Raw genomic sequence first — 26638 nt, forward strand, 5'->3', positions numbered from 1 at the left:
ACCAAAACAAATCCAAAACGATCAGCTCAAGGGATAAATGGATATTTTTGACTTGAGCAATTTATAAGAATTAAGAAAATTAATATTTATTATTTTAAATCTGTTTTTTCAGCTACAACCACCAAACAAATTGGAGGATAAGAATGCTCTGTCAGTGACAAATCTTTGTATCATTGCAATGCTAAATTTATTTCTTTTTTGTTTAAAAATACAAAGGTGACCTACTCAGCATCTTTATCAGTATCCATTTTAAGCACAGCTGAGAACAAATAATGAGCATTCCATCCAAATAAATATATTACCCATTGCTATCACCTTACTGTTATTTCTGATAAAGATTTCGCGCGTGAAACACATGGTTCAATGGATATTGTCAACTATGAACAGTGATCCAACACAAAAACATTTAACATTTGTGTACCCATCTTCATACATTCACAAAAGAATAGCACAATCAGATTGCATAGGTTAACTACAGGATTGGCTCCTCTAGAGAAGAGAAAACAAAAAAAACCTTCATTGCAACTGTTTCTGATTCTCTTTAATTTCTGGTGGTTCAATTGGGTTTCCATTCTTCTTGTCATACTCGTGTTTCAGTTCTTCCAATCGTTTGGACACCTGAATATCAATATCATCAACATATATATACTTCAATGCTGGAAAATATAATTCGATAGACCTAATACATACTCAGACACCTGTACTACGTTTTGGTGTTGGATCACTGTTCGTGGTTGACAATATCCACTGTACTTGTAACTTTTAGTCGGATAGCCTCCTATACTTTGAGTTTAACCTATTAAACACCTGAACTCCACAATTACTTAACACACAAACACCTAGTAGCTTACACGACAGAGCATGTAATATCAGTATCTAATGCGCGAGTGAGGTTCACTTTTGTAATCTGACGTGGCAATAAAACGGGTTCATTATAATTCTTGAATAACTATCATCAAATTCTTCATTATTTCATCTTCTTCTTCTCATGCATTTATTTTAGGGTTTTATAAATTTTTATCAGCTCAGGAATAATAACTTTTTCCAAGGCCTTTCCATTTCTATCATCCCTCTAGTTTCATACATGCCCAAATTCAGATTCCCTTCTTGTACTTCGACCTTTTATTATGGGGTGCTTATACCAGAATAATCAAATCCTTAAGCTAGGATCTCACTTTTATTGGTGATTAATCTGTGTCTGCTTATGTTTGTTTGGGATGCACAAAAGACGCACAAAATCTGTTCGAGGAATTGCTTGAGGACTTGGACTCCTGAAATTCTCTAAAAGGGTTTTCGTGTAGAGGGATTTGGATAATTGGTTCAATGTGATATTTAAGATGAAACATGAAACAGATTTAAACTCAATGAGGTTACATTTATACCTCTCGTTTCAGCTTGTGCTGATGCTTGAGCTCTTCATATGGACAAGTACGTTCATGTAGGTACGATTTTGGAAGTGGAAGTTGTTAATGCTCTTATTAACTTGTATAGAAAGTCTGGGTGTTTGGATGCAGATAAAACATTTGAGGAAATGCAAGTGCAAAATTCAGTGTCCTGGAATTCAATTATTGCAGTTCCGTGTCCGAAAAGCTTATGGGTTTGCCATGTTGATTAAAATAAATGAGTCAGCACACGAGTGTATCAACTTCTGTTTTTCAACCTGCCATGTGTTTATGTGTTAGGTAATTATCGAGTTCAGGTGTCTGATAGATCAAACTCAAAATATAGGGGGCTACCTAACTAAAAGTTACAAGTGTCTGTATGTATTAGGCCTAATTCTATAAATAAAAAATTATGCTAGTTATTCCTTTTCTACTAATTTCACATCAATGCAAGAAATATGTCCGTTTATTCAATGAAATTATTTTAACAGTTTATAAGGACTGTGTTGCATGTAATATCATAAACACGAGCAAGAGAGAAAGAGAACCTTGAACGAATAAGCCATTGGTAACAGAGTATCTGGATCCATTGCATCCTCTGGAAAGTTACGCAAAGCATGTATGAGTTTCTCAAAGGGTAACTTTACCTGATAACAAATTAAAGAGTGTTCGTGAGAAGGAGAACAGAATAGATGCTGGTGATTTTAAGATGTAAATCAGGAGCGGAGAACAGGACAAATAACACTCACCAAATCATCATGGCAATATTTCAAAAGAGCCAAACCCACTTTAAAAACGATTTTAACACCCTGGCAGGAAAGATGTGGGAAATACGTATAACTTCCAGACCAAATAATGATGCTTACACGGAAAAACAAAATAATAGTGTATAAATTACTGACCTCATAAAGAAAGACATCCCAAATTCGAAGAGCCAAATGGAATGGGAAAGAGTAGGAGAAAACAGTAATAAACCACTGGCTTGCATACATGCTAGGATTTATCATTTCTTGGGTGAAATGCTCTCCCAGCTTCGGCATATGCTCCCTTACTAAGTGGTCAAACTGAAACAGGTATTGCTGTACAAGAGGCAAACCCACCTGCAGCACATGTATAAAATACCAATTCTCAGAACTAAAATATATTTTACATTGCTTGGAATAGCAGGCTGCAGGAAACAGGTCTCATGTAAAAGTTTTACCAATAAAAGGGGAAGACAATGCAGATGAAAAAGCTTGACATAATAATGATGCTGGACAGACCAACACTTGTTACTCAGTTCTTGGTGAATGAAAGATGTGAGCTTCTCAGTAGACGCCAATTTTCAAAGGGAACAAAGATTAATATACACCTAAGGCAAACTGCTAGCGTCCAAGAAATGGAATAAAAAAATCCACCTAAACATCAATGAATGAAAATATTCAAATACTTGGGCACAATCCCCAAAAGTTGTGAAAGTAAAATTACTTCTTCTCCCTCACTGGACTTCAACTGGATTATGGACCTTTATAAGTTTGTGTTTATCTATCCTTATCAAGGGATCTACATACACAAGAAAAGCCAATTCAAAATAATTTATCCATATATACAGAGCACCCATACACATAATTGGTTCAGTCTAACTAATTGAGATTAAATTAAATTGGATAACCTTTCTGATTGTAAGACTTGACATTAAGGAAATATAAAAACAAAATAGGAAAAGAAAGGGTCATGTAAGTTGTTGCAGAATAACACACCAACATTCCAAGTGTTGACTGAATCTTTCACCGGCAATAATAGTTACATATAAATTGGGACATGGACAAAAGGGTAGCTTGAATACCCCTGTAAGAATGATAATATGTTAAAAGCTCAAAGGAAAGCTTATGATATACAAATCCATGAAGATAATTTGTACTGAAAATAAATGATAGTATCCATCTTTAGGACAATAATTGGAAAATGCCACCATAACAAAGAAACAACAATTACATGGGGTTTAATGAGTTTCTTTCTTATTTGATTTTCACCTTTTAGCACAACCAAAAAAAAACCGCTGAGCAACATAATAGTAGACTACTAATTGGATTCAAATCTTGAACTTAAAACTAAGAAAACCGTCCAACAAATCTGACTACCAAGTATGATATGTCAGCAGAAGACCCTTTCTAGTGAATGAAGTGTACAAGATCAAACTTAAGACAGTTACAAGGCGCATGACCATGAGTTTGAGAAAATAACCAGGAGATTAAATTGCATAGGATAGCATCAAGTCATAAGTGCCCTGCTTTGCTATTCTAATGATTCCTTCTAGCATTCTTGCAAAAACACCTAATTTGGCTCATGGTCAAATGTCAAGTACAGAATCATGTTGTATCATACTGCTCCATGTGACACTAAGTTTTTTTTCATGAAGATTTATTTAGATATCTCACAGTGAATTCACCCTTCTGATATTCTCAACAAGAGACCCCGACTTGGATTGACAAAACCTAATCAAAGCCTGTTGACATGTACAATGCAAGTCCTAGCGCATCATCTTACTTTATCCAACATAATGTACTTTGCTCATCAATATTCTTCAGGAACCTTAAACTCAGATCACTTATATTGACTGAACATTGACTTCTATTACCACATTTATAATTTGGGATATAACCTTCATACAGCTGACAATCTAAACTGAATAGAACCATGGGAGTGAAAACAAGGAGCTCTTTAAATAAATGAATTACCTGATATAATCCTTCCATTGGAGCATGCACTGCTCCCTTCAGTAATGCAACTAACAGCCAAAATGCATCCTCTTCACTCATATAAAGAAGCAATAAACCAGCTAAAAAACCCATTCCCTACATTTTTGACAATGTCAGTGTTATTCTTCATTTAGCATTTCAAGCAAAGATAGGAGCACTGAGACACAAGATAAGCAGACCTGAACATATCCAACATCTCTGTCATAGACAGAATAAGCTTTCAACACATTATAGAGGGATCTTTGACCGGGTCCATGTCTCTGTTGGAAGAAAACATGTGAAGGGAAGGTACGGGAAATATCTCGAATTATATCCAGCTCTGATGCTGATGTCTCATATATGACTAATTGCTGCAACAATGGGAAAAGTGTATCATCAAAATTAACACATTTTGGTCAATAAAACATAATAAACCAAGAAAGAACATTCTTTTAACCAAGTTATTGACATAATAGCCAACTCTCCATTATTACAGCATTTTAGACTTTAACCAAAATAAGATTTTGGTAGAATAAATTAATGCACTAAAAAGGTGCAAGAATCATCTTTTGGTATTTCAATGCATAGCAGACTACAAATACACAGGTTGATTAACTTTTTCCTAAAGAATCTAATGTGCTCCATGCGCCTTGAGAATGCTAGGCCAATGGTATTACTGACCATGTATATGGGGTTGGTACTTCACCTAGCACAAAACCAATTAGCATGTACTAAGGTCTAATCTTTACCCCTTATATGTAACTTTTATATTTTTATACTTTCCAAAGACGGCTCTACTTTTAGAGGGCTGTTACAAATACACTTAGGCCTACTCTTTAAGGCCCTAGGTCAACAAAACGATGCTAAACCTACTATCCCAAACTCCAGGTCCTTATATACCAGTTTAGGATCATCCGGCTGTTTGACCATCTTCAGTTTTGATACTATGTAGGTTCGGGTCCATAAGTAGCAACAATGAAAATTCCCACATTAATTTTCATATTTGTATTTACTTAGATGAGAAATATAAGTATTTACTTTGATGAATGACAAATTTGCTTGGGTAGAACTCATTCCCAAAAGCTAGTTCAAAGGAAAACGGTGCCCAACCCATATATATACACCATAACAATACAGTAACCAAGCAATGTGGGATAAATACAAGTTCTAACACCCTCCCTCACGCTTAGCATGACATAGAAATGAACTGGGTGCAAATCCATCATCGCGGACAAAAGGCCAGCTCTGATACCATGACATATGAGCTTGGGTAGAACTCATTCCCAAAAGCTAGCTCAAAGGAAGAGGGTGCCCAATCCACATATATACACCATAACAGCTTAGTAGCCAGGCGATGTAGGATAACTACAACTTCTAACAATGAGAAATATAAGACGAAAATAAAACAAATAATAATAAGGATCCCCTTGGGAATGAAATTGTGCTATTTGTCCCCCTTTCGTAGAAAAGGGAAAGATACTCCTAAGACTCCATCTAAAGTAAATGCTATTGGCAATATTTTCTATTTGAATTTAATAAAGAGACAATATGCACGTTAAGAGTCACAAGCAAAAACCAATTTCAACCAAATTTTGCATCTGTTAGGAAAAGAGAGCAAAAGAGAAGGATAAATGGGAATCAAAACTGGAAGAAACAGTTACTAGCAAGCATTCAACAACCACTTGCATATCTTCAGAAGTGGAATTCTGTTTGCTGTATGACTCGAAGATAGGGAAACTTTGATCGCCAAAAATGGGAAATGATATGTAAGATTCACCAAAAACATGGCAAAAGTACTGACATGTTGTAATTCTGTTTGCTGTATCCTAGAAACGAGTTATGCTGGAAGCAATTCCAAGCATTAACAAATAACTCTCATAAATAGGTCCTTCGAAAAGTTCTAAAGACTAAAATTCCTACCTGATACCATTATAAAAGCAAGTCTTCTATAGCAGAATAATAGAGTCCAATTTTTAATATAAAGTTTCTTTGCAAGTTATCAATGACTCAAAGATGAGACTCTAAGGTTTGAACCTTATGTGTATGTTTATTTGCATGCTTAATTACATTAGATTAGATAATGGCATCTGCTACAGGTATTTTTCATTCAGCCCCAGGCTCATCCCCTTTCATCTTAAATATCATAGAAAAACACACCCATACATCTCTAAATCCAAAAGCTTTATTTTCCATTCAGCCCCAGTCTCATTCTGATTCTCTTTCATCTTTAACATCACAGAAAAACTCATCCATACATCTCTAAATCCAAAAGCTCTAAATTCAATCTAACAAAGAAAAAAAATGCTCAATAAATACCAACATTATTCAAGCAATTTTAGATGTTGTCCCAAATCTTAATTTCAAGGCTGCTAAATTAACACCATTCTGTAGCTGGCAACAAGTTAGAAAGAAACTTTACATTAAGCATAGTAGCACAAACTTCTAACGAATTTTGATAGCTTATTCCTTGGAAGACACACTATATATTAGGAAAGAAAAGTCAATGTCACTGAAATAGCAAAATGGGCAATCTTCTAAGGTCTGTGTGGCACTTGAACAGAGTCAAAAATCTGCTACTTATCCTAATCATCCACTTATATTATGTTTCTCTGGCCAACACAAGCTAAGCCCTTGAACTTCAGCCCCCTACCCCTAGCAAATGCTCTGTATGATGTCAAAGATGCCATATCTGACCTCAGCTAAATATCCGAATTTCAGTATAAACTAGAACAAAAGACAAAAACTAAACTAACAATGCCATTAATCTGTCATCAATCATTTGACTACAAATTTAGTCATCTAATAGTTGGGTGCCCTTTACCCCATGGCGTTGCCATGAATATAGAGACAAGGACAAAGAGAAAGAAAAAAGATCCAATAAATATCTTAAAAATAAAACATACAGTTCCAAGATAGTTCAAGCAAAGCCTACCGCAAATCAGAAACAGTGGTTCATCATATAAATGACAAGATGAACTACAGGTTATTGATCAAATTGTCAAGCCAAATAAGTTAGGAGGTACCTCATAAACCCCAGGATTCATCAACAAAAGGTCTCTACTTCCGGAGATCAACTGCCAAACAAGACCTCTTAAACAATCTGGAATTCCTTTCCTTATACGCCTCTTAACCACATGAGGTTTTCTCCTAACATAATGCTTCCAATCACTCCCTCCAACTCCAATCATCTTCCTCCATTTTCTCACCTTCCTTTCCTCCCTGAAAATGTTTAATGTCCATGGGAGATTACAAGATAGATATTAGCATGGGAGAAGATCCATTCATGTAATCTTCATATCCATTCCAACTGAAACATCCACAAAAACTCACTAGGGAGAGGGATTAATAAAAAGCCATACCTCTGAAATTCATATGCTGACCTGCCCTTGTTTAAGCCTTCGGGAGCATTATTAAGCTCTTGCTTTACAAACCCAAATCTATCTAACGGTTTTGGCGAAGGAAGTGGTCCCAGTTCATAATCATCTATACCTTTCTTTTCCATTCCACCAAATCAACGGAACTCCAGAATATCATGAGGTGAAAGAAATAGGTCCGATTTCCTTGACATGGTCATTCACTGACCAATATCAAATCACCTATGCAGCCAAAATCTCAAAGAGTGAAAGGAGGAAAATAATGCATATTAGCTGGTAGAGTGTTGGAAATCCAATAAAAATATCAAAATTAGGCCAAACACTAGTTCATGAAATGAAAAAGAAGATGAAACTATAGCAAGTGCAAACAAATATGACTTAATGATGACTATGTGTATTCTCTCTTACAAAAATATATCCAGACTGATGCAAGTACCAGTTAGGCACAACAAAACAGCACATTGATTTTGAATAATATTATCCAGAGAATATAAAGATGCAGTCACAGTTAACTGTTTAAACATAATGACAGCAATAAAATAAAGCATATAATCAGCAGAATTGCTATGACAGTTATTATAGCACATAGCAGCTACTCTGAGCATATAGTGATCTGCATTCCTTAATCTAACTCTTCAGTATGAGCAAGGAGGTAAATTAAATCCAACAAGCAAGACAAAAAGTGGAGATATTATCAACAATCAACCAAGAAAATGCTCCAAGCTCCATACCCACCACTACAGGATCACAAAATAATTAAATTCACTAAACAACGAAGAGCGGGAGCACACAACCTTATTTCAAAGGTACATTTAGAACCAAACACGATATTTGAAACAACAAAAAACAAACACCAAAAAAAAGGCCCCAATTTCCCAGAAGACAAGACTACGTTAAATCTCAACACAAAGCATTCTTGAAACGTAGAGAAAAGAAATGAACTGGGTAACGAAACATAAAGAGGAACGAGCAGAAAATCAAAATTTCGAAACTTTTGGCATAGATGTCAAATGGGCAATTAAGAAAACTGGAAATTTTGACTGAATAAAAATGAACAGAGAGAGAAAGAAAATACCCATGCAAAAGAATATGGCTAAGAAGTAGAAACAAATAGAGAAAACAAACCTGGGGTTTTGAGGATTTAGAGTCTGGGAAATAAAGAAGCTTGTTTTGATGTTCAGCTATAAAATTCCCAGCAGAAATAATATCTGTATATAATTGAGAAAAGAAAGTGAATATATTATTTTAATATAAAATTTCTATAAATATAAAATCTCTAGAAACAAGACTGGTAGCTTTATATAAATATAAACCAATTACAGATCAACGCGTGCTTTGCAAACCAAGAAACATCTTCGATGGAAGACTTGAAAGAAATTATGGCAGTTGGCAAATAATCTCTAATCTAAACAATTGTTGTTTTCATTTTTATTTTAGGGTAATTACGATTTCTCCCCTGATTTTTGGCATATTATATTAATTGCCCCTTAACATTTTAAGAATATATGAAATCACCTTCTATTAAATTTTCAGTTAGTCAACTGTTAACTTTGACTTAAATGACAAATCTACCCTTGAAGTAAAATGGATATTCTTTTAACCTTAAACCTCTTAATTAAGTCGCTCTTCTAATTTCTAAATTAGCAACCCATAACCATCGCCTTCTTCACCGTTATCGTAATCAACTAGTCTTTTGTGCCCACCATATGGGCGGGTTAATATGTATATATTTTTATTAGGCTTAATTGTTGTGTTTTATACTTAAATTAATTTATTATTATTTTTGTCATATATAAATAAATAGAATTAAATTATTTGCATTTTATTATTAATAAAAAATATATTTTATGTGTCATTTATATCATATATTGTCAGCTACAAGATAATACTGTAAAAATATATTAAATTATTTATATTCATAATTAATATATGTTATTGACTGTATTTGATAAATATAACATGAAAATAAGTAATAATTTTAGTCAATTACATATTTGAATTTTATGAATTTTGTATGTAGTATACAAAATAAAAATATTGAGTTAAACTCATTAGAGGTTTTAATTTTTTTTATCTTTTTCATCGTCTAATGATATTATTCTTTAATTTTACGTAACTCAATTGTTATATTTTTAATGGATATAATTTAAGCAAGCCTGACATATTAAAAATAATGATGAATTGAATTTTGAAGTTGGTTTTTATTTTTAAATTGTAGTATTATTTTAATATTCTTTTAGTCAATTATGTCTAATTTTGGAAGAGTTTATAATGTATATTTTTGTGGGTGTTATAATAATGGTTTAGATGATGACATATTAATGATATTATGCTTTTTTTTATCTCTTCCCTTTAATTTAAAAAGTTTAAATTTTAATCTCGGTCTTAATAAAATGATTTATTTTATATTGGAATTAAATAATCTTTTGATACTACAAATTTGCACCTTTTATTTTAATACTATGAGTATCTTCTCTAGTACTCAAAAATGTATTTTCTTTCCCCTTCTTTAAGTTGTAGAAAAATAAAACTTGTGCATCAAATATTTAGTAATTTGCTATTCGCATAATAAGATATTATATATTTATGTTTATACAATTGGCTTATAAGAAATACAGATCATACCACATAGACATATAGACACAAATATGTATATAGTTTATTTTCTCAGTTCATTGCAGCTTTTCACATTGTGAACGCATCACATGGTTCACATGTTTGGTGTTGGCATCATTCCACCACTTGTGCCTAGTTCAGTCGGTGCGTCCATGACTGCTACCCTGGATCCTCCGACACAGGACCATGGCGACTCCTCCCCCACTACCTCCAATTAGAGACTTTTCTGCTTATACTTTACTTTATTATTTTTTATACAGATCTTGACTTTGCATTTTTTTGTATATAATTATTTATATTTTCTAATTTTATTTTATTATTTCTATTTCAATTTTTGAAATATGCTAATTAATTTAAATTGTAAAAAAATAATAAATTTGTTAAAACAATTAATATTTGCATTTAGTGATTATTTTGAATAAATATTATTTTAAATATAAAAAATAGCGATGGATTAATGACGACCTCTAATATAGAAAAATAATACAATGTTTACCAACTATAATTAAAAATATGTATACACCTTAGCAACAGTGTACTGGCGGATGTTTTTCTTGACAATTTAATTACGGCGCCATCTATCGATAAAATGATGCAACAACACCTGTCTGCATATGCCTTTAGCGATGCTTGACTTGGGCCATGGCCATGGTAATTGGCATTGCCATCTATACTGACGGGCAATGTAGGCGTCGCTAGAGATGTAACAATGCTTGTTTAGCGATGGGTGATGGCCATTGCTATACTGTCGGTAAAATGTTTTATCGACAGTTTTAGCACATACACCGACGAATTTGTCCATCAGTAAACACTCTTTTTGTAGTGCTTCTTGCTCATAAACTAATTGAGCTTGAATGTATGTCCTTTGATCCTACTTACTGAGAAGTATTAAACTCGTTACACGACTAGAATAACCAAGCACGAGAAAATAGATTATACCAAACATAAATACTCTCAGTCAAGATAAGGAGCTAATTATAATGGAGCATTATATACTGACCTATTATATCTGAGAAAGGCGGGGTTTAATTTTATAATTAAAAACTAATTAATAAATATTTTTAAATAATTTATATATTTATTATATTAAAATATTAGAATTTACTAGTTTTTTTATAAATTTATTTTTCATTATTATTTTTACCAAAAAAATAACAGCACTTCAACTTACAAATAAGCAACTAATTTATAATAAATTGAAAACATCACTATATTATTAAAAGAAATGAAAAGTAAGTGATGTTAGATCAGCTTTATACTTATTATGATTAATTTATATTTTCTAGTAATTTAAAGAGACATTTCCACATTGGATATATATATATATATATATTAATTTCTGAAATCTAAATTTTTTTGATTTGTGTGTCTAATTTTTGACACAAAATTTTATTTTGTCATATGTATATTATTTTTGACACATAGGATTTAAGCTTATATGTAATTTTATAATTTTTCTATTAATTTATTGACTAATAAGTTACATTTCTAATTAAACACTCACTCTAATTCTAAAAGATAGCATATTAATTATATATTAACATTATATTAACTAATAAATAACTTTCTAATAAGATAATGATACTAATTCCATTCTAAAAATAATATATTAATTATATTTTAGTATTATATTAACTAATAAATTAATTTTTAATTAAATAATAATTCTAATTTTAAAAAATAACATCTTAAATCATATTTTTAATATTATATTCAATAATAAATTAATTTTTTAATTATATAATAAATTTTTAATTTTGAAAATAGTGATATCAATTATAGTATTAAATTATATAATACTAAAACTAATTAATAAATATTTTTTAAATTATTTTTTATATTATCACATTAATAATAAAAGATAAAAAATATTTAAAAATAATTAATTTATTACTATTTTTAATATATTATAATTAATATTAAATACTAAATTTTTTATTTAATTATATTTATTAATTTAAATTTATAATTAAAATAATAATAATAATAATAGTCGTGCAATAAACGATTAATTAAAATAACTCGACCTAAATAATAGAGCGAAGCTAAGATCTAATTATTTTTAGGACAATGATGCCACCACTTATTATTTTGAGAATTATTAAAGATTTTTTAACATTATAATCCAACAATGTAAAATCCTAAAGGACTTATTTTATTTCTTAAGTTGGAATTTGTAAAACTCCAATGATTAAAAAAACTGCAAAAACTATCCTCTATGTCATAGTCATCAGAATCTAAAAGAACCAACCACAAGTTAACATGTGGGCATTTGATATGAGCCGTCAGATCTTCTTCTAAGAACCCAAGCCAGCAGCTTTCTCTTATCTTCCTCTGCTTAACAGACTCATTTCCAAAATAACGAAAAAAAAAAAAAAGACTCATTTCAATTTTTACATAATCTGATAAAACCAGGTAAAGTTCCCCCCTTTTTTCTTCTCCTTTCTTTTTTTCTTTTTCTCTTTTTTTTTTTAGTATTCTGTCCAAGTTCTTATGAATGGAAAAACCCCAATCGATATGCATATTCCATTAATGGAAAATTTGAGACTTTATTGGTAAATAGTGACTGTTGTTGTAATTCTGAAGGATATGGCTACTTTTTCTGTTGTTTGTAATAATGGGTTATTGACTAATAAACAGAATTTAGAACTTTATGATGGAAAGTTCAAGTCTTTGAGGAGATACACAACTGTTTGTTATAATGGCTCGGTTTATAGCAATTCCCGCTATTTAATGCTTTCTAGGGATGGGTTTAGGTTACTTTATAATGGAAAAAGTGAAGTTCCTTTGTTGGGTTTTTGTGTCTGTTGCAAGTCTCAACATGGATTGTTTTGTCACAGTAAAAGAATGTTGATGAATGGAGATAGAGGAAATGAGGAAACCCATTTGAGAAAAATAGTTAATAATGGTGTGAAGAAGAGATTATTTTCATTGAGGTTAAGACCAAGATTGCGACTACTCACTAGAAGATTGAAGAGAGTTTCACTGAGGTCAATGTTAAATGATTTTGGAATGTTCTTGAAAAAGAATATAAGAAGATTAACACTTTATGCTTCAATTACTGTTGCACTTGGTATGTGCTACTTGTTTTTGAGGTTAACTGCAGTTCCTTCTCCAAAGATCGTTCCATATTCAGAATTGATATCAAGCCTTCAAAGTGGTTCTGTTACAAAAGTTTTACTTGAAGAAGGATCTCGTCGCATATATTACAACATCAAATCTCAAGGAATTGAAAATACTGAAAATTCAGAAGAGATAAATGTTTCAAATGAAAATGAAGCTCATGTAGTTGCAAGAGGAGGTATTGTGAGTACCAGTGGTAGAGCATCAAAATTAGATTTGTTGAAGAAATTTTCAGATACTCGAGCTTCTACTCCTGAGTGGCAGTATTCTACGAGGAAAATAGACCATGATGAGAAATTTCTTCTTAGTGTAATGAGAGAAAAGGGAACAGTGTATGGCTCAGCCCCTCAATCAGTTCTGATGTCTATGAGGAGCGTGTTGATAACAATAATATCTCTGTGGATTCCTTTAACCCCTTTGATGTGGCTTTTGTACCGTCAACTTTCTGCTGCCAACAGCCCTGCGAAGAAGCCTCGATTTAATAGTCGAATGGTCAATTTTGATGATGTGGAGGGTGTTGATGCTGCTAAGATAGAGCTTATGGAGGTACGTTTATCTTCTCCTTAAGTCCTATTAGACATACAAATGTACATATTTTTGTCCTTGATGATATTATCGAGACATTGTTGCTCTGGTGGCTTAATTATGGAGAGTCGATGAGGAGATGTAATGTATGCAGCATTAGATTTATTTTCTTTTCATTATATTTCAGTATAAATGAAAATCTTAATGTGCACTTCAAAAGCTTCAAAGCTTCACCAAGTAATGTTTTTTTGACTTTTGGACTGACAATTATGTTGGGGACAGGGACTATATTTTGGTTTATGAATGTAGCCCTTGGCCTTACAGCACATCCGTTGTTTCTTCTAGTAGTCTCTCTGTCAAAGCTATAGCACTTACAGCCGAAGGGTTAATGAAGCATGCTTTAGCATTATTCGTTTCATACAATATAGATGTTATAGAATCTCAAACAAAAGTATCTTGGCATCATTTTGGTAGTGAAAGAATTGCGATCTTTCTACCCAAAGATCAGCCTTGACTCGTCTCTGTGCTTTCAAGTGGGCATGACTACACCAGGATCTGACTGATCTTGGCATGATATGAGGGTGAATGGTGTCAAGGTAATTGAATCTGGTTTAGCTGAAATAGAAACTCATCAAATTATCTATTAGAAATGATCCGCTAGCTAAAGCTTTAATGTGACGACAAGTTAGATACTTCTGCATCTGCTCAGATTATGCAATAATGTCTAAAGTTTAGTATAATATCCGTGTATTTTAATGCAGAACTGCATCCTCCTCGCTGATCATTCTTAGAGATCTAGATCCTTAATTCTATTATAACAAATCATAATTCCTGCAAAGTAAAAAACACTTGTAAATTTTGAGGATTGGTTGACATTTGATCCATCAAATTGAAATTTTTTTAAGGATTAGCATGATTTTTAGGTTTTTAGTTGAATGGTGATCAAGCTTCTGCTCTCTTGATTTTTAGATGCTATGAAGAAACTAGGTTGACTTCTGTTGTTTAGTACCCTTAATTTGTTGCTTCCTATTCTATAAATGTATGAATTGGTATAGGTTCTAGGATCTCTTGCAAATGTATTGCTAAGAGTGTAATTATTAAATTAATATTTTGTTTGATGTCTTGGAAGTGTACTTGAATTCGACATTTCAGTGTAGGTTCATTGACTCTTTTCTCACAATTCTCATTCCTTACTGTTCATTGACACAATTCATGCTTGTAGATAGTTTCATGCATGCAAGGAGCTATAAACTATCAAAAACTAGGAGCAAAGATACCTAGAGGTGTGTTACTTGTCGGTCCTCCAGGAACAGGTAAAACATTGCTGGCCCGTGCAGTTGCTGGAGAAGCAGGAGTGCCATTTTTCAGTGTTTCTGCCAGTGAATTTGTGGAGCTGTTTGTTGGAAGAGGAGCAGCACGCATTAGAGATCTCTTTAAAGTGGCAAGGAAAAGTGCTCCATCAATCATTTTCATTGATGAACTCGATGCAGTTGGAGGAAAACGTGGTAGAAGTTTCAATGATGAGCGTGACCAAACACTAAACCAGGTAACCTTATATTTCAACTATACTTGGTACAAACACAGCTGAATTCTTGTGCAGAATTTGAGATGCTTTGCCTCTTACTTAAAAGGAATTGAAATTAAATGTACTGAATCGATGAAGAAGGAAAATTTTTTATAACAAGGAAAATTTCTCCAAGTTTCTTAATAAAATAAAATTTTCTTGCTCTCTATCTTTCTTTTCAAATTGTTTCTACCTTTGTAGTTGTTGACAGAAATGGACGGATTTGAGTCGGACATGAAAGTGGTTGTTATTGCGGCAACCAACAGGCCAGAAGCATTGGATCAAGCCCTTTGCAGGCCTGGTCGCTTTTCAAGAAAGGTACTTGTAGGAGAACCAGATGAAGAAGGAAGGGAAAAGATCCTCAGTGTACATTTGAGAGGCGTTCCTCTAGAAGAAGACACAGATCTTATCTGTAATCTAGTTGCTTCTCTGACACCAGGTTTTGTTGGAGCTGATCTTGCAAACATTGTCAATGAAGCTGCATTACTTGCTGCTCGGAGAGGTGAGGTTTAGGTTTGTTTTGCATCCAAATTGCTACATTTCTTTCACTATCTACAATGATAAATTGGATATCATCCTATGTACCGTAATTTTTTCATTAAGTTCTCTTCATATCTTTATAATCATCAGAATGACTTCCTCCTTTCTTCTTCTGTTGCCATCATAACTTGAGCAGCAAACCTGATTAGAATATTTTGGGTTTTGCAGGTGGTGAGACTGTGACAAGGGAAGATATAATGGAAGCGATTGAGAGAGCAAAGTTTGGGATCAATGATAGGCAGCTGGGGCCTACTGCAATAAGCAAGGAGCTTGGGAAACTTTTCCCATGGATACCATCTTTAATGAGAAGGAATAACACAGGACAAGATGGTTTGCAAGGGCCTTTAGGTTACCAGACTCTGAGCTGACAAAGGACACTGGCTTCCTTAGTGCTTTCACTGTATTTCTTGATCTATCTTTTTTCTTCCCCTTTTTCATTATCTCCTTCCCTTCCTTTGTAAGCTTAATATTTTTGGTCTATTGGTAAGTTTATCTTTTCGGCCTTTTCATTTCTGAACTTGGGATATCTGATTGCTTACCTGTAGAGATATATTAAGCAAAACCTAGTGCACGTTCTTTTCTTCTTTATTTTTCACATCAGAAATATATGGCAGTCTCTTTGCAGAGTTCTTTTTAACATCACTTTCTCTGTGCCATATCATACTATCATTTTCCTTATTCAGGTATTAACCAAAGAAACTTTCTGATAAATATTAGTAAAATAATTAGGCAGATTGTTGGCTTCAGTATGATTATGGTGGTTGATACCTACACAGTTCAGATGGTTTCAAATGTTTAGCTTCTCCAGCCTACCTGCTTTTGAACATTATATTTTTCTTGCTATATATGCTCAATTTCTTTGATCAGCAAGTGTTTTTTATCCTTTTTCACTTATCAAGTTAGAACAGCTGCAGTTATACCAGAAATTGCATGTTTTGATGAGAATTTATGTTCTAATATATATATATATATATATATATATATATATATATATATATATATATATATATATTTTCGTATACACAAATATAATTATTATATTGAATAATAGCATATTTGACATAATTTTTATATTTATCTTATTAACAGAATTCTACAGTATTGGAAATTTTATTAAGAATTGCACTTAAAATATTTAAATTGTTATTATTTTAAAAAATTGATAAATAATTTTAAAATATTGAAGAATTTATTAATTTTTATATTAATTTATCTTAAATTATTTTTAGGAAAAACCATCTCATTTAACGTGATCTTTGGTTCTTTTTGCAAATACATCATTACCTTCAAAATTTAGTATGTTGGTAAATTTTGTATATTACAGAACCGGATCAGGCCCGATCCGAACCCGTCCAGACCCGATCTTTTTATACAGGTTTAACAATTAGTCGAACCGGGCCGGGCTGAACTTTTCAAAAGATTTCGGGCTCGGGCTTGGGCTTAGAGATATTAAAAAATCATCGGGCCTGGACGGGCTCGGGCTTGTCCAAAATCATGTCAGGCCCGGCCCGAGCCCGCCCAGGCCCGACCCATGAACATGTCTAGGGTATACACTGTAATTTTATTTCATTCTAATGGTAATCATACAATCCTACATTTTGAAAAATCTTATTAGGTTGAAAGTTTTTGTATTAATATATTTTAAATTGTTATTATTTTCTAAAATACAAAACAATACTAGAATTTTTGCAATGAAGTTCATTTTAATATTGGCATAAATGGCAGAATATCTACTGTTATATCGGTATGTTAGGAAAACATAATAATATTTAATAACAAAATTAATAATAATAGAATTATAAACATTGGTATGTTAGGAAAACATATAATATATTTAATAAAATTAAATTCTTCAAATTAATTTGTTTTCATAAAATTTCTTTAAGTACTGTGTTATTAGTATATATTTTACAATAAAAATCTCTTCTACACAGTTTGATTTTAATAAATTGATTTTTTTTAAGATATTCCTTGTGGAAGTTTATAAAGATGTAATACTTCTATAATAAAAGGCTTAATAAAAGCTAGAATAACTCAAAACGCAGCGTTTAGTTTATAAGGGGTTTTGGAAAAATAGTATAAATAGCTGGTCCGCTTAAACATGTTTGCATTGCAGTTACAATTATAAGCAAAGATAACGAGTAAATGTCGTGTGAGATTGCTAAGGAGAGCATCGTAGCTACTGTTAGGGTTTTTGAGTCCGGGTTTCTGAGTAAGAATGAGGATCAGTGATATGTTTTTATTGCTGTCAGGTTTTCGATTCAATCCCAAGGACGATGAGCTTCTTTCTTATTATCTCTCCAACAAGATTAAGGGTACACCATTGCCTTTGAATCTGATCGTGGAATGTGATATTTACGGAGATAAGTCTCCAAGGGAAATCTGCCACGGAAGGAAATAAGAAGACTTTGCCACTTTTAAGAACGCTAGCAAAAATCGGGTTGTCAGAACTGCTGGTGGTGGAGAGTGGCATGGCAACAAGTCTGGAAAAGAAGTCATGGACAGGAAAATAAAGAAAGTCATTGGGGTACAGAAACAATTTAGTTTTAAGCCTAGGAAAGGAAAGAAAGGCGCTTCAAGTACTTCAACAAGCAAGGCAGAAGCAACAGGATGGATCATGCATGAGTATTCTATGATGGGAGAAAAAAATTCAGATGATGGATATGTTTTTTATCATATCAAGAAACATGACAGGGGACAGAAGAAAGATGACGATGGATAACCAATAATTATAACTGATAAATTGGTGGTCGATCATAAGTTTCATCACAAGTAGCAACACCAGAGGAATTTAGTGATCAAGTCAGCATTGGAGGGTTCAATCAAGTATATGCATTTGAGGATGCTGATAATCGAAACAAAAGTGGAGAGGCTGCTACGGCAGAAAATGTGGCGCTCATCAAGTACATCTGATTCAGGATGATAAAATCAACAATGGAGAGGCTGTTCCGCCAGAGAATGCGATGTTCGATCAAGTAGATATGATTGAGGATGGTAATCAAATCAACAATGGAGGGTTATATAATCAACTTAACAATTGTGAGGCTGCTATGGCGGAGAATGTGAGATTGGATCAAGTATATGCGATTGAGGATATAACAGATAATCAAAGGCTGTTATAGCAGAAACAGAGACAATGATGTTTGATCAGGAATATGTGGATGGGGGTGGCAATCAAATCAATAATGGTGGTCCAGCTGCTATGACTGGTGCTGATGTTATGAAGAATGCTGCAGAGCCTCATGTGGAACTTCAAACTGAATATGGGGTGGAACCTGAGTGGGTATATCTGGAGAAAGGTAGCTGGTTCTATGATTTTGATCCTGTAGAGATAGCGTGCATGTTTTGGATGATGCTCTTGCGAAGAACGCTTTTAGTTCGCAACCTGCCATGCAAGGGAAGGATGACACAAGATAAGAAGATACTTAAAGGTCCCTACATTAATTGATTTCTTAGTACTTTAATTGTAATTCAGAATTTATGTATAGATGTAATCTTAATTTAGATTTTCTGATTTATTTACTACTATAATATATATTGTAACTATAATTTTGGTGGTATATGGCAATTAATTTTTGACTTTGCATGATGGCCCTTTGGTTTTATTTTGATATTATTCTGCTGCAAATTGATGAGTTCTGAAGTCTGTTGCTTAATATATTTTGGTATGGTTTTGCTTTATTTTTTACATTGATAAGACTTGGCAAATTTTACATGTTAGAAAATTTTGATGCATATTTTACCTTTTAACACTTTTTGTTCATGTACTTTGTTAAGACTCTATTAGATCTTATGTATTACATCAGTAGGTAATTCTGAAGTATCTATCTTAATAACTAAATAGAAGGACCTGAATTCAGATACTAAAACCTTTTAAGGAAACTCAGAAGTTTTAGTCTACTGTCTGGACTTGGACATCATCCTTAGTAAATTGATTGGTAAAGGAGAAAATAAAGGGGAAACAAAAGGAAAGAAAGAAGAATAGATTTGTGGAGTAACAGAAAGAAATAAAGAAATACACAATTTGCTGCTATCTATCTTGCTAACTGAACAATCTGATATGAATTTGTTACAATTTTCATTCATCCTTTCTTCATAGCTCATCTGATATCTGCATAGCTCAACTTTGCAACTGTTGCCGAATAGCATAAGCCATCGTTTACCATTACCACTACGTACATGGGTTACAACCTGTGATGTTGGAGATTTCAAGTCCCAAAAGATTGTCACCGTCTGCCCGAGATCTTAGCTAGAGGAAAAAATCACTGTACACATTACTTTCTTCGCTTTCTGTTTAGGATTGGCTTCTGTAATATGTGATTTGAAGTTCCATAAATTGGCCTTGAGAATGGAAATCACATCTGGATGTATCGTTATCAAAATCTTAGTTTAAGCCATCTCTTCAGTATCAATTGGAATAGCAATAGCAATGTTGTGGTTGGAAGGTGATCAGGCATGAACAAATTCTGTAGGACTAACCCTTTTCAAGTAGGACTAGCCCTTAGCTGCAACCTGCACACCTTCTGAAATAGTTTCCTAATCTTCTTGGACCACAGGGATCCTTCTGATGGATACTTCTACCTGAGTACGTAAACAAATTTAAGCTAGACATACGAAAATAAATGCTTATCAAATTCATCATTCAAAACCCGAAAATTTCTGTGGACACCAAGAAAGACACCAAGATGTAGCAAATGAGCACGTGTGGCATCAAACTCTAAGTATTTAAATACAGGTTAATTGCCTCTTTGGTATCCAAATTTTGCACTTTTTTCAAATTGGGTACTAAACTTCAATTTGTATCAATTTAATTACTAAACTTTGATTTTTATATCAACAATGAGTTACTCATTATTTTTCAATTATTTTATGCATTATTTTATGCATAAGTGGTGATTGGAAAATGATGTGGTGACAGTTAAGCGCCATGTAATTTAAGTAGTGGACTCTATTTTTTATCCTAATCATATATATATTTTTTTATATTTCTAATCCTAATCCTAAATACCTACTCGATTCTACTAACACTTTATACAAATTCTATCCTTTTTTTTTTTTTTCTTTCTTCATATTTTTTATTTTTTATTTTACTGGCATTCTTTCTTTTCTTTGTCATACAATAGATATTATAATGGCTATTGAAGAGGAGTTGAAGCTAAAAATTCCAGACAAGGAAGCAATCAAAATTGATTCTTGTAAGCTTGCTATTGAGTATGTTTATCATCCAATGGCTTATTGTGTCAGATCCATTTTCTTGCCTTGAGTTTTGGAGAAAACAATGATCTATTTTGTTCTTGTTTGACTAGTTGGACATATGTAACGATTTGATCATTGTAATAGAGTGAAAAATAATTTGAATATGTTTGATAAGAAGAGTAACAAATGGTAGAACTACCATGACCTTTTGTAAAAAAAAAAGAAATGCAAATAATGGGTTTACTGTAGAAGGTGCTAGGAGGGTTTGTTGTTTGTAAAGGCTTAAGATAATAAATTTAGTGTTGGCATTCAAAATAGGAAGATATTTGGGTAATCCACTCTGAGTGGTAAAAGATGCAAGTTCTGGGACTGTTGGGTTTAGTTCTTTTAGCTTAGTAAGCCATGGTATATAAAGTACCATTTTGATTTGGGAAAACGATCCCAGATACTCCAATTTTTAACCATTTTCGCGAGTCTATCTTTACCTTTAAAACGTATCAATTTGGTCCACTATGTTTGCGTTTTGTATCATTCCTTGGCGTGTGGCAGTAATGACATGGTGTCCACACGTGGCTTGTCTTGCAGTCTACGTGGCTGAGCATAATGAAGACCTCAAAACTCAACGTTTCACTCTCCCGATTTCCTCAATTCTTTTCCTCCAATTTTTTTTCCGGCGAAATCCCCAATTCAGTATTAAGCAGCATGTCCCTATGCATCAATTTTAAATTTTAATGCTGATGTTGTGGCAGATATGGAAGATTCGAAATACTATAGCTTTTGGCGGTCGAATTCTGAGCAGCATGGATTTGGTAAATTATATTCATAATTATTTGTATGACAGGAGTGCAGCAAATCATTTAAAACAGATCTCTAAGGGTAACTGGAAAGAGCTTCCCTGGCCAAATTTGTTGTCTCAAATGCATTTAGTTACAACAGATGCTGCAATAGATTTCAGTCGACGAACTATTGGCTTAGGAACAGTAATCCGAGACAGATTTGGTGTTGTATGTAGGGGCAGAAGGAAGAGATTTAATGCTCAATTATCTCCATTAGCAGCTGAAGCTACTACTATATATGAAGGCCTTCTACTTGCCAAAGACCTGAGTTTTTGCAACGAGTATTATTATGTTCTGCTTCCAAAATTGTAATTGACTTGTTGAATTCAAGAGAGCAAATTGCGGTGTGCAGTTGGTGGTTTGATTGTTGTCTACCAAGTTTATCCCCACATGTAACGGCTGATATGCCTTTCTTTGGTCTTATTTGTGAATACTGAATTGGGGATTTCGCCGGGGAAAAAATTGGAAGAAAAAAATTGAGGAAATTGGGAGAGTGAAACAGTGAGTTTCGAGGTCTTTATTATGCTCAGCCACGTAGACTGCAGGACAAGTCACGTGTGGACGCCATGTCATTACTGGCACACGCCGAAACACGGGTAGGTAGGAATGATACAAGACGCAAACATGGTGGACCATATTGATACGTTTTAAAGATGAAGGTAGACTCGCGAAAATGGTTAAAGGTTGGGGTATTTGAGATCGTTTTTCCTTTTGATTTCTATTAATATAAAGAAGAAAAGAGAGATTACTAGTAGAATAAAAGAATGTGGAGAAAAAAAAAAAATTTGTGTGAAGTGTTGGTAAAATTGAGTGGGTAACTTTTAAGGATTAGGACTAGAGGTAAAAAAAAAAGATAGTGAAATATGATTAGGATAAAAAATAGGATTCACTGTTTAATTGACATAGTGCTTAGTTGTTGCCATATCATTTTTCTATCGCTATTTATATATAAAAGAACAAAAAAAAAAAGAGTGACTCACCGTTGATATAAAATCAAAGTTTAGTAAACAAATTGAAACAGATTAAAGTTTGGTATCCAATTTGAAACAAAAGGCAAAGTTTGGATACCAAATGAGCAATTAACCCATTTAAATGCATATATTTATTTCTAATTAACCCTGCAAGAGATTCGACCTCCTAGTATACACATTTTTGCTTACTTCTAAGAGAGGAGAAGTATTAATCAAACACTTGAAAACAAGCAAAAACTTGAGGTAGTACAAGATCAAAATCTATGAACTTTTCATTGCTTGCTTCCTGCTTAATCAACTCATCAGGAAAGAGGGACTAAATCTTCTGGTTTGACTGGTTCAATGTTTTAGGATGCAGGTAGGGAGGAGGTTTCACAGGGAGAACTGAAACGGGATTGCACCATTGATGAGTAATATCAATTTCTTTCAAGCATTTACAGCGGCTTTTTGCTTATTTGAAAGCCTAATTACATAAATTGGCATTCTATACACTACAGCACAGAACACCAAAAGCCATTGCTCCTGACCAATGAAAAGTTCATTTTCATTCAAAAGAATGAGGCATCAATAATGAGATAAGCAGCATCCAATTTCGAAAATATGGTTGCAGTACTCGAGTGTGTTCCCGCACTTGGTGGAAGTCTAATGTTTACAGTAGTCTTGCAGTGGGTGTATTTGATGATGTTGCTGCACAAATCAATGGCGAGGATTGGTTTCCACATAATTATATTTCCATGATTATTTTGGCATCTCGTGATTTTCACATCATTACTGCTGGCATGTTAAAAGTAGAAACGATCAGGACCCCTTACATGGATTGAAGTACAATGACACAAGTTCTTGTAAACCTGAAGAGTCTAGCAAGGGTCTTCAGATTATTAAGATTTATCATTTAAACTCATTAGTAAGTTTGCACGTGTTATAATAATTTCCAAATTCCAATGTTAGCACATCAAATATTGAAATCCAATTAGCCTGAAAAATAAAGAAGTAAGAGAAATCTGAAATTAATTAATTAATTACCCAAATTTAACATGTTACCCTTCCTTGAACCTTCTTTAATGTATGTATCTTAACTCCCTAACAAGACAAATGTATCTTAACTTCCTAACAAGACAAAAGAATAGCACCTCTTTTACCAATACAAAGACTAGGTCAAATCTTTTTGCTTCAATTCTGCACCATTCATATGTTACAAATCATAGATGCTAAGACTCACCAGTCACCAACCGCCCAACTTCCATGCCCTTTCCTTTCCTTTTATTATCTTAATTTAGGGATTGCCAACTTTCTTGACCCTTTATAAACCTCATCACTCCCTTCCCTTCACAACCCAAGAAAAACCGTTCTTATCTCTCATTAAAAAAGAAAAGAAAAAGATAATTCCATTGATAATCTTCTTCACCCACTAAACTGCCATTCCCTTCTCACCCTTCACCCAAAAAACACCACATTTTGTGTATTTTTTTCTCAGGTATTTGTTCAAATGGTGAAGGGAGTGAGGTATGTGGATAACTTTGGTGAAGTAGCACCAGCTCTTCTCACATTCCACAGAAGATCTTCAAGTATCAACCCTAAGCTTGAGACTATTGCTGAAGAATTAGATCATAGTAATTCTTATTTCCAAAGTCTTGAAGTTGTTGTTCCAAAGAGGGTGGTGTTTCTTCTCCCTCTAGTCTTGTCTATGGGAATGTATTTCTTGATAAACAAAGCTGTGGGAAGTGCATGAAAAGGAATATGTGGTTTGGTATATATATATATTTAAGGAGATTATTGAAGATGGAGGAATGCAAATATCTTTTGATGAACAAGACAATGACAGTAGGACAGGTTTTTAGGGATCTATCTGAGCATTGTACCAATAGAAATGATGTGAGGTGGAGTGGTTTGGTAATTATTGTTGGCAAAAGATTTGGGATTTCTTTTCTATGGATGTACATCAATTTTTTCCATTATTTCAATAGTATATTTGGATCTGTTTTTGCAGCCAGCTATTAATCTTGTTGATTGTTATAGTTTTAACTCTTTATTTTTCTATTCCTTGATAACTTTTTAGTCTCTGGTTTTTTCTTATATAGTTGCTAATTGCAACTAATATTTGACAATTTGTTTTGAGTTTCAAGTGAGAAAACAGTGATTGAAATTTGAGACTTTTTATTCAAGTGGAGATTAAGTTGGGGTATCCAAATATGATAATTCTTTATTTAGTAGTGGGTTTTTAAAATTCTTGAAATGCTAAAGTATTTATTATCCAAGTCTCTAAGCAGAAAAAAGAAAAATATACAAAATTTTCCAATTGAAACAATATGCTGTACATTAGCTGGATTGATGCCTCAATAATAATTTTGGTACCTTCACATTCCATTGCATTACATATCCAAAATTCAAGTGATAGGACTGTAAATATGAAAAATGCTAACAGCATGTTATAAAAAGATATAAATACTATAAGCAGATGGCCTGAAATTTATGATTTAAACTACAAACCTTTTCTAACACTACCACTATAATGGTGATTTCAGAATCCTGAGTTTATGCAATCATATGATAAGTTTGCAATAGCATAGATTCAACTTAACTTTGTACCCCATTTCCGTATAATACTAAATGGCACGAGACTCACCATTTCATTAAATTTTGCATACAAAATTCATATTAGGAATATGGCAGCCCCATTAGTGCACTGATAATATCAATTGATTATCATAATTCTTACGATAGCACATTAATAATGTAAACGTTCTTCAAAAGACAGATTATACTCTTACCGAATTTTAAATTTATACAACAAGTAAATTTTGAAAGTAAATTGCACAAAAATGATTTCTAGAGAGAGTACAACAACCATAATGTAAGTTTTATGAATCTGTGAACCTAACTAATACAAGTGTTTAACAGCCAAACTCTTTTCAACCCCCCAAAAAGAAAAAAAACTGAACTCTAATTAATTATTGAAAAAGTTCCATACGAAATGCATTTATTCAACAACAAATAAGAAACAAAAGAAACAAGCACAGGAAGAAAGAACATCATCCTTTTTGGTAGAATCTCGAAGCTTTCAGATCCTTCTTCTTCAACAATGGTATCCAGTTTAGGACAAGACGAACATCTTTTACAAGATATGAGAAGGGCTGGTGCCACCTCTTCCACTTCTTGCATGCTTCTTGCTTCCTTCACCATTTTCCTGGATGCTGGGAACATTTGGTTTAGTGCAAACAGGAGATTAAAATTGAAATAGGTTGTTGAATTTTTGTAGTATTTTTAATGCGTTGGCATTTTATATAGTCGAGTAAAATGAGATGTTTACTTTTTTGAGAAGTTAATATTATTACCCAAAATTAGTATGTACTTTTTGGGAGGCAAAGTATTAGAAAACTGAACCAAAAAATAGAAAAAGAACAATGACAAATTAACCTATTATAGTTGGTTTAATTGTTTTAATTAGAAAATACAGAAAAGAACAGTTTTTCGTTTTTGGAGGCAAGTGATAAACTTGACAACGAAGCATATTTATGTATAGAAACGAAGTGTTTATCATTGGAAAGTGCCCAGAGGATTTTCTTCCAAAAAAAAAAAAGGAAAAAAGAAAAAGAAATCTCCCATATATAATCTTACTGATGCTTGAAGAGAAAAACCCATCTTGAATATTTTGCTTTTGATTTTTATAATTACAAAAATAAAAAAATATAGAGATCCTTTTTATCTTCCATACATCTCGAAAATATATTTATAAATTTATATATTTATTGAATTTTGAAGAATTACTTAATTTTGTTAAAAAAAACTATCTAACT

General features: G+C 32.9%; 2 protein-coding genes across 5 annotated transcripts; one reads left to right on the forward strand and one right to left on the reverse strand.

Moving 5' to 3' along the window:
• Positions 1-260: 260 nt before the first annotated feature.
• On the reverse strand, positions 261-8928 carry LOC8277309 (EVI5-like protein). 4 transcript variants are annotated; one of them, XM_015723468.3, is made up of 10 exons: positions 8794-8928; positions 8599-8681; positions 7459-7710; positions 7123-7318; positions 4300-4470; positions 4100-4216; positions 2285-2482; positions 2132-2191; positions 1931-2029; positions 261-618 (listed from the first exon to the last, which is right to left on the reverse strand). In XM_015723468.3, exons 3-10 carry the CDS (start codon positions 7599-7601, stop codon positions 517-519), a joined length of 1086 nt encoding a protein of 361 aa, XP_015578954.2. In that variant the 5' UTR covers positions 7602-7710; positions 8599-8681; positions 8794-8928; the 3' UTR covers positions 261-516. The 4 variants fall into 4 exon arrangements, with proteins under 4 accessions (XP_015578954.2, XP_015578952.2, XP_048230559.1 ...); XM_015723466.3 differs by having other exon boundaries at positions 7459-7695; positions 8794-8921; XM_048374602.1 differs by having other exon boundaries at positions 7459-7695; positions 8787-8805.
• Positions 8929-12435: 3507 nt separating this feature from the next.
• Positions 12436-16478, forward strand: LOC8277310 (probable inactive ATP-dependent zinc metalloprotease FTSHI 3, chloroplastic). The gene is made up of 4 exons (XM_002525912.4): positions 12436-13758; positions 14960-15283; positions 15503-15803; positions 16010-16478. The coding sequence occupies exons 1-4, from the start codon at positions 12679-12681 to the stop codon at positions 16207-16209; spliced, it is 1905 nt and encodes a 634-aa protein (XP_002525958.2). The 5' UTR covers positions 12436-12678; the 3' UTR covers positions 16210-16478.
• The last annotated feature ends 10160 nt before the right edge of the window (positions 16479-26638 follow it).

Source organism: Ricinus communis, chromosome 5 (assembly GCF_019578655.1).
Source record: "Ricinus communis isolate WT05 ecotype wild-type chromosome 5, ASM1957865v1, whole genome shotgun sequence".
In the NCBI taxonomy this organism is placed as follows: Eukaryota; Viridiplantae; Streptophyta; class Magnoliopsida; order Malpighiales; family Euphorbiaceae; genus Ricinus; species Ricinus communis.

Excerpts from the sequence above, each read along its gene's own strand:
- LOC8277309 (XM_015723468.3), bottom strand. The coding sequence starts at position 7,601 with ATGGAAAAGAAAGGTATAGATGATTATGAACTGGGACCACTTCCTTCG. Across the intron at positions 4,471-7,122 it reads TGAATCCTGGGGTTTATGAG|CAATTAGTCATATATGAGAC; the intron begins GTACCTCCTAAC and ends CCATTGTTGCAG. Across the intron at positions 4,217-4,299 it reads GAGATGTTGGATATGTTCAG|GGAATGGGTTTTTTAGCTGG; the intron begins GTCTGCTTATCT and ends TCAAAAATGTAG.
- LOC8277310 (XM_002525912.4), top strand. The coding sequence starts at position 12,679 with ATGGCTACTTTTTCTGTTGTTTGTAATAATGGGTTATTGACTAATAAA. Across the intron at positions 13,759-14,959 it reads CTAAGATAGAGCTTATGGAG|ATAGTTTCATGCATGCAAGG; the intron begins GTACGTTTATCT and ends TCATGCTTGTAG. Across the intron at positions 15,804-16,009 it reads ATTACTTGCTGCTCGGAGAG|GTGGTGAGACTGTGACAAGG; the intron begins GTGAGGTTTAGG and ends TGGGTTTTGCAG.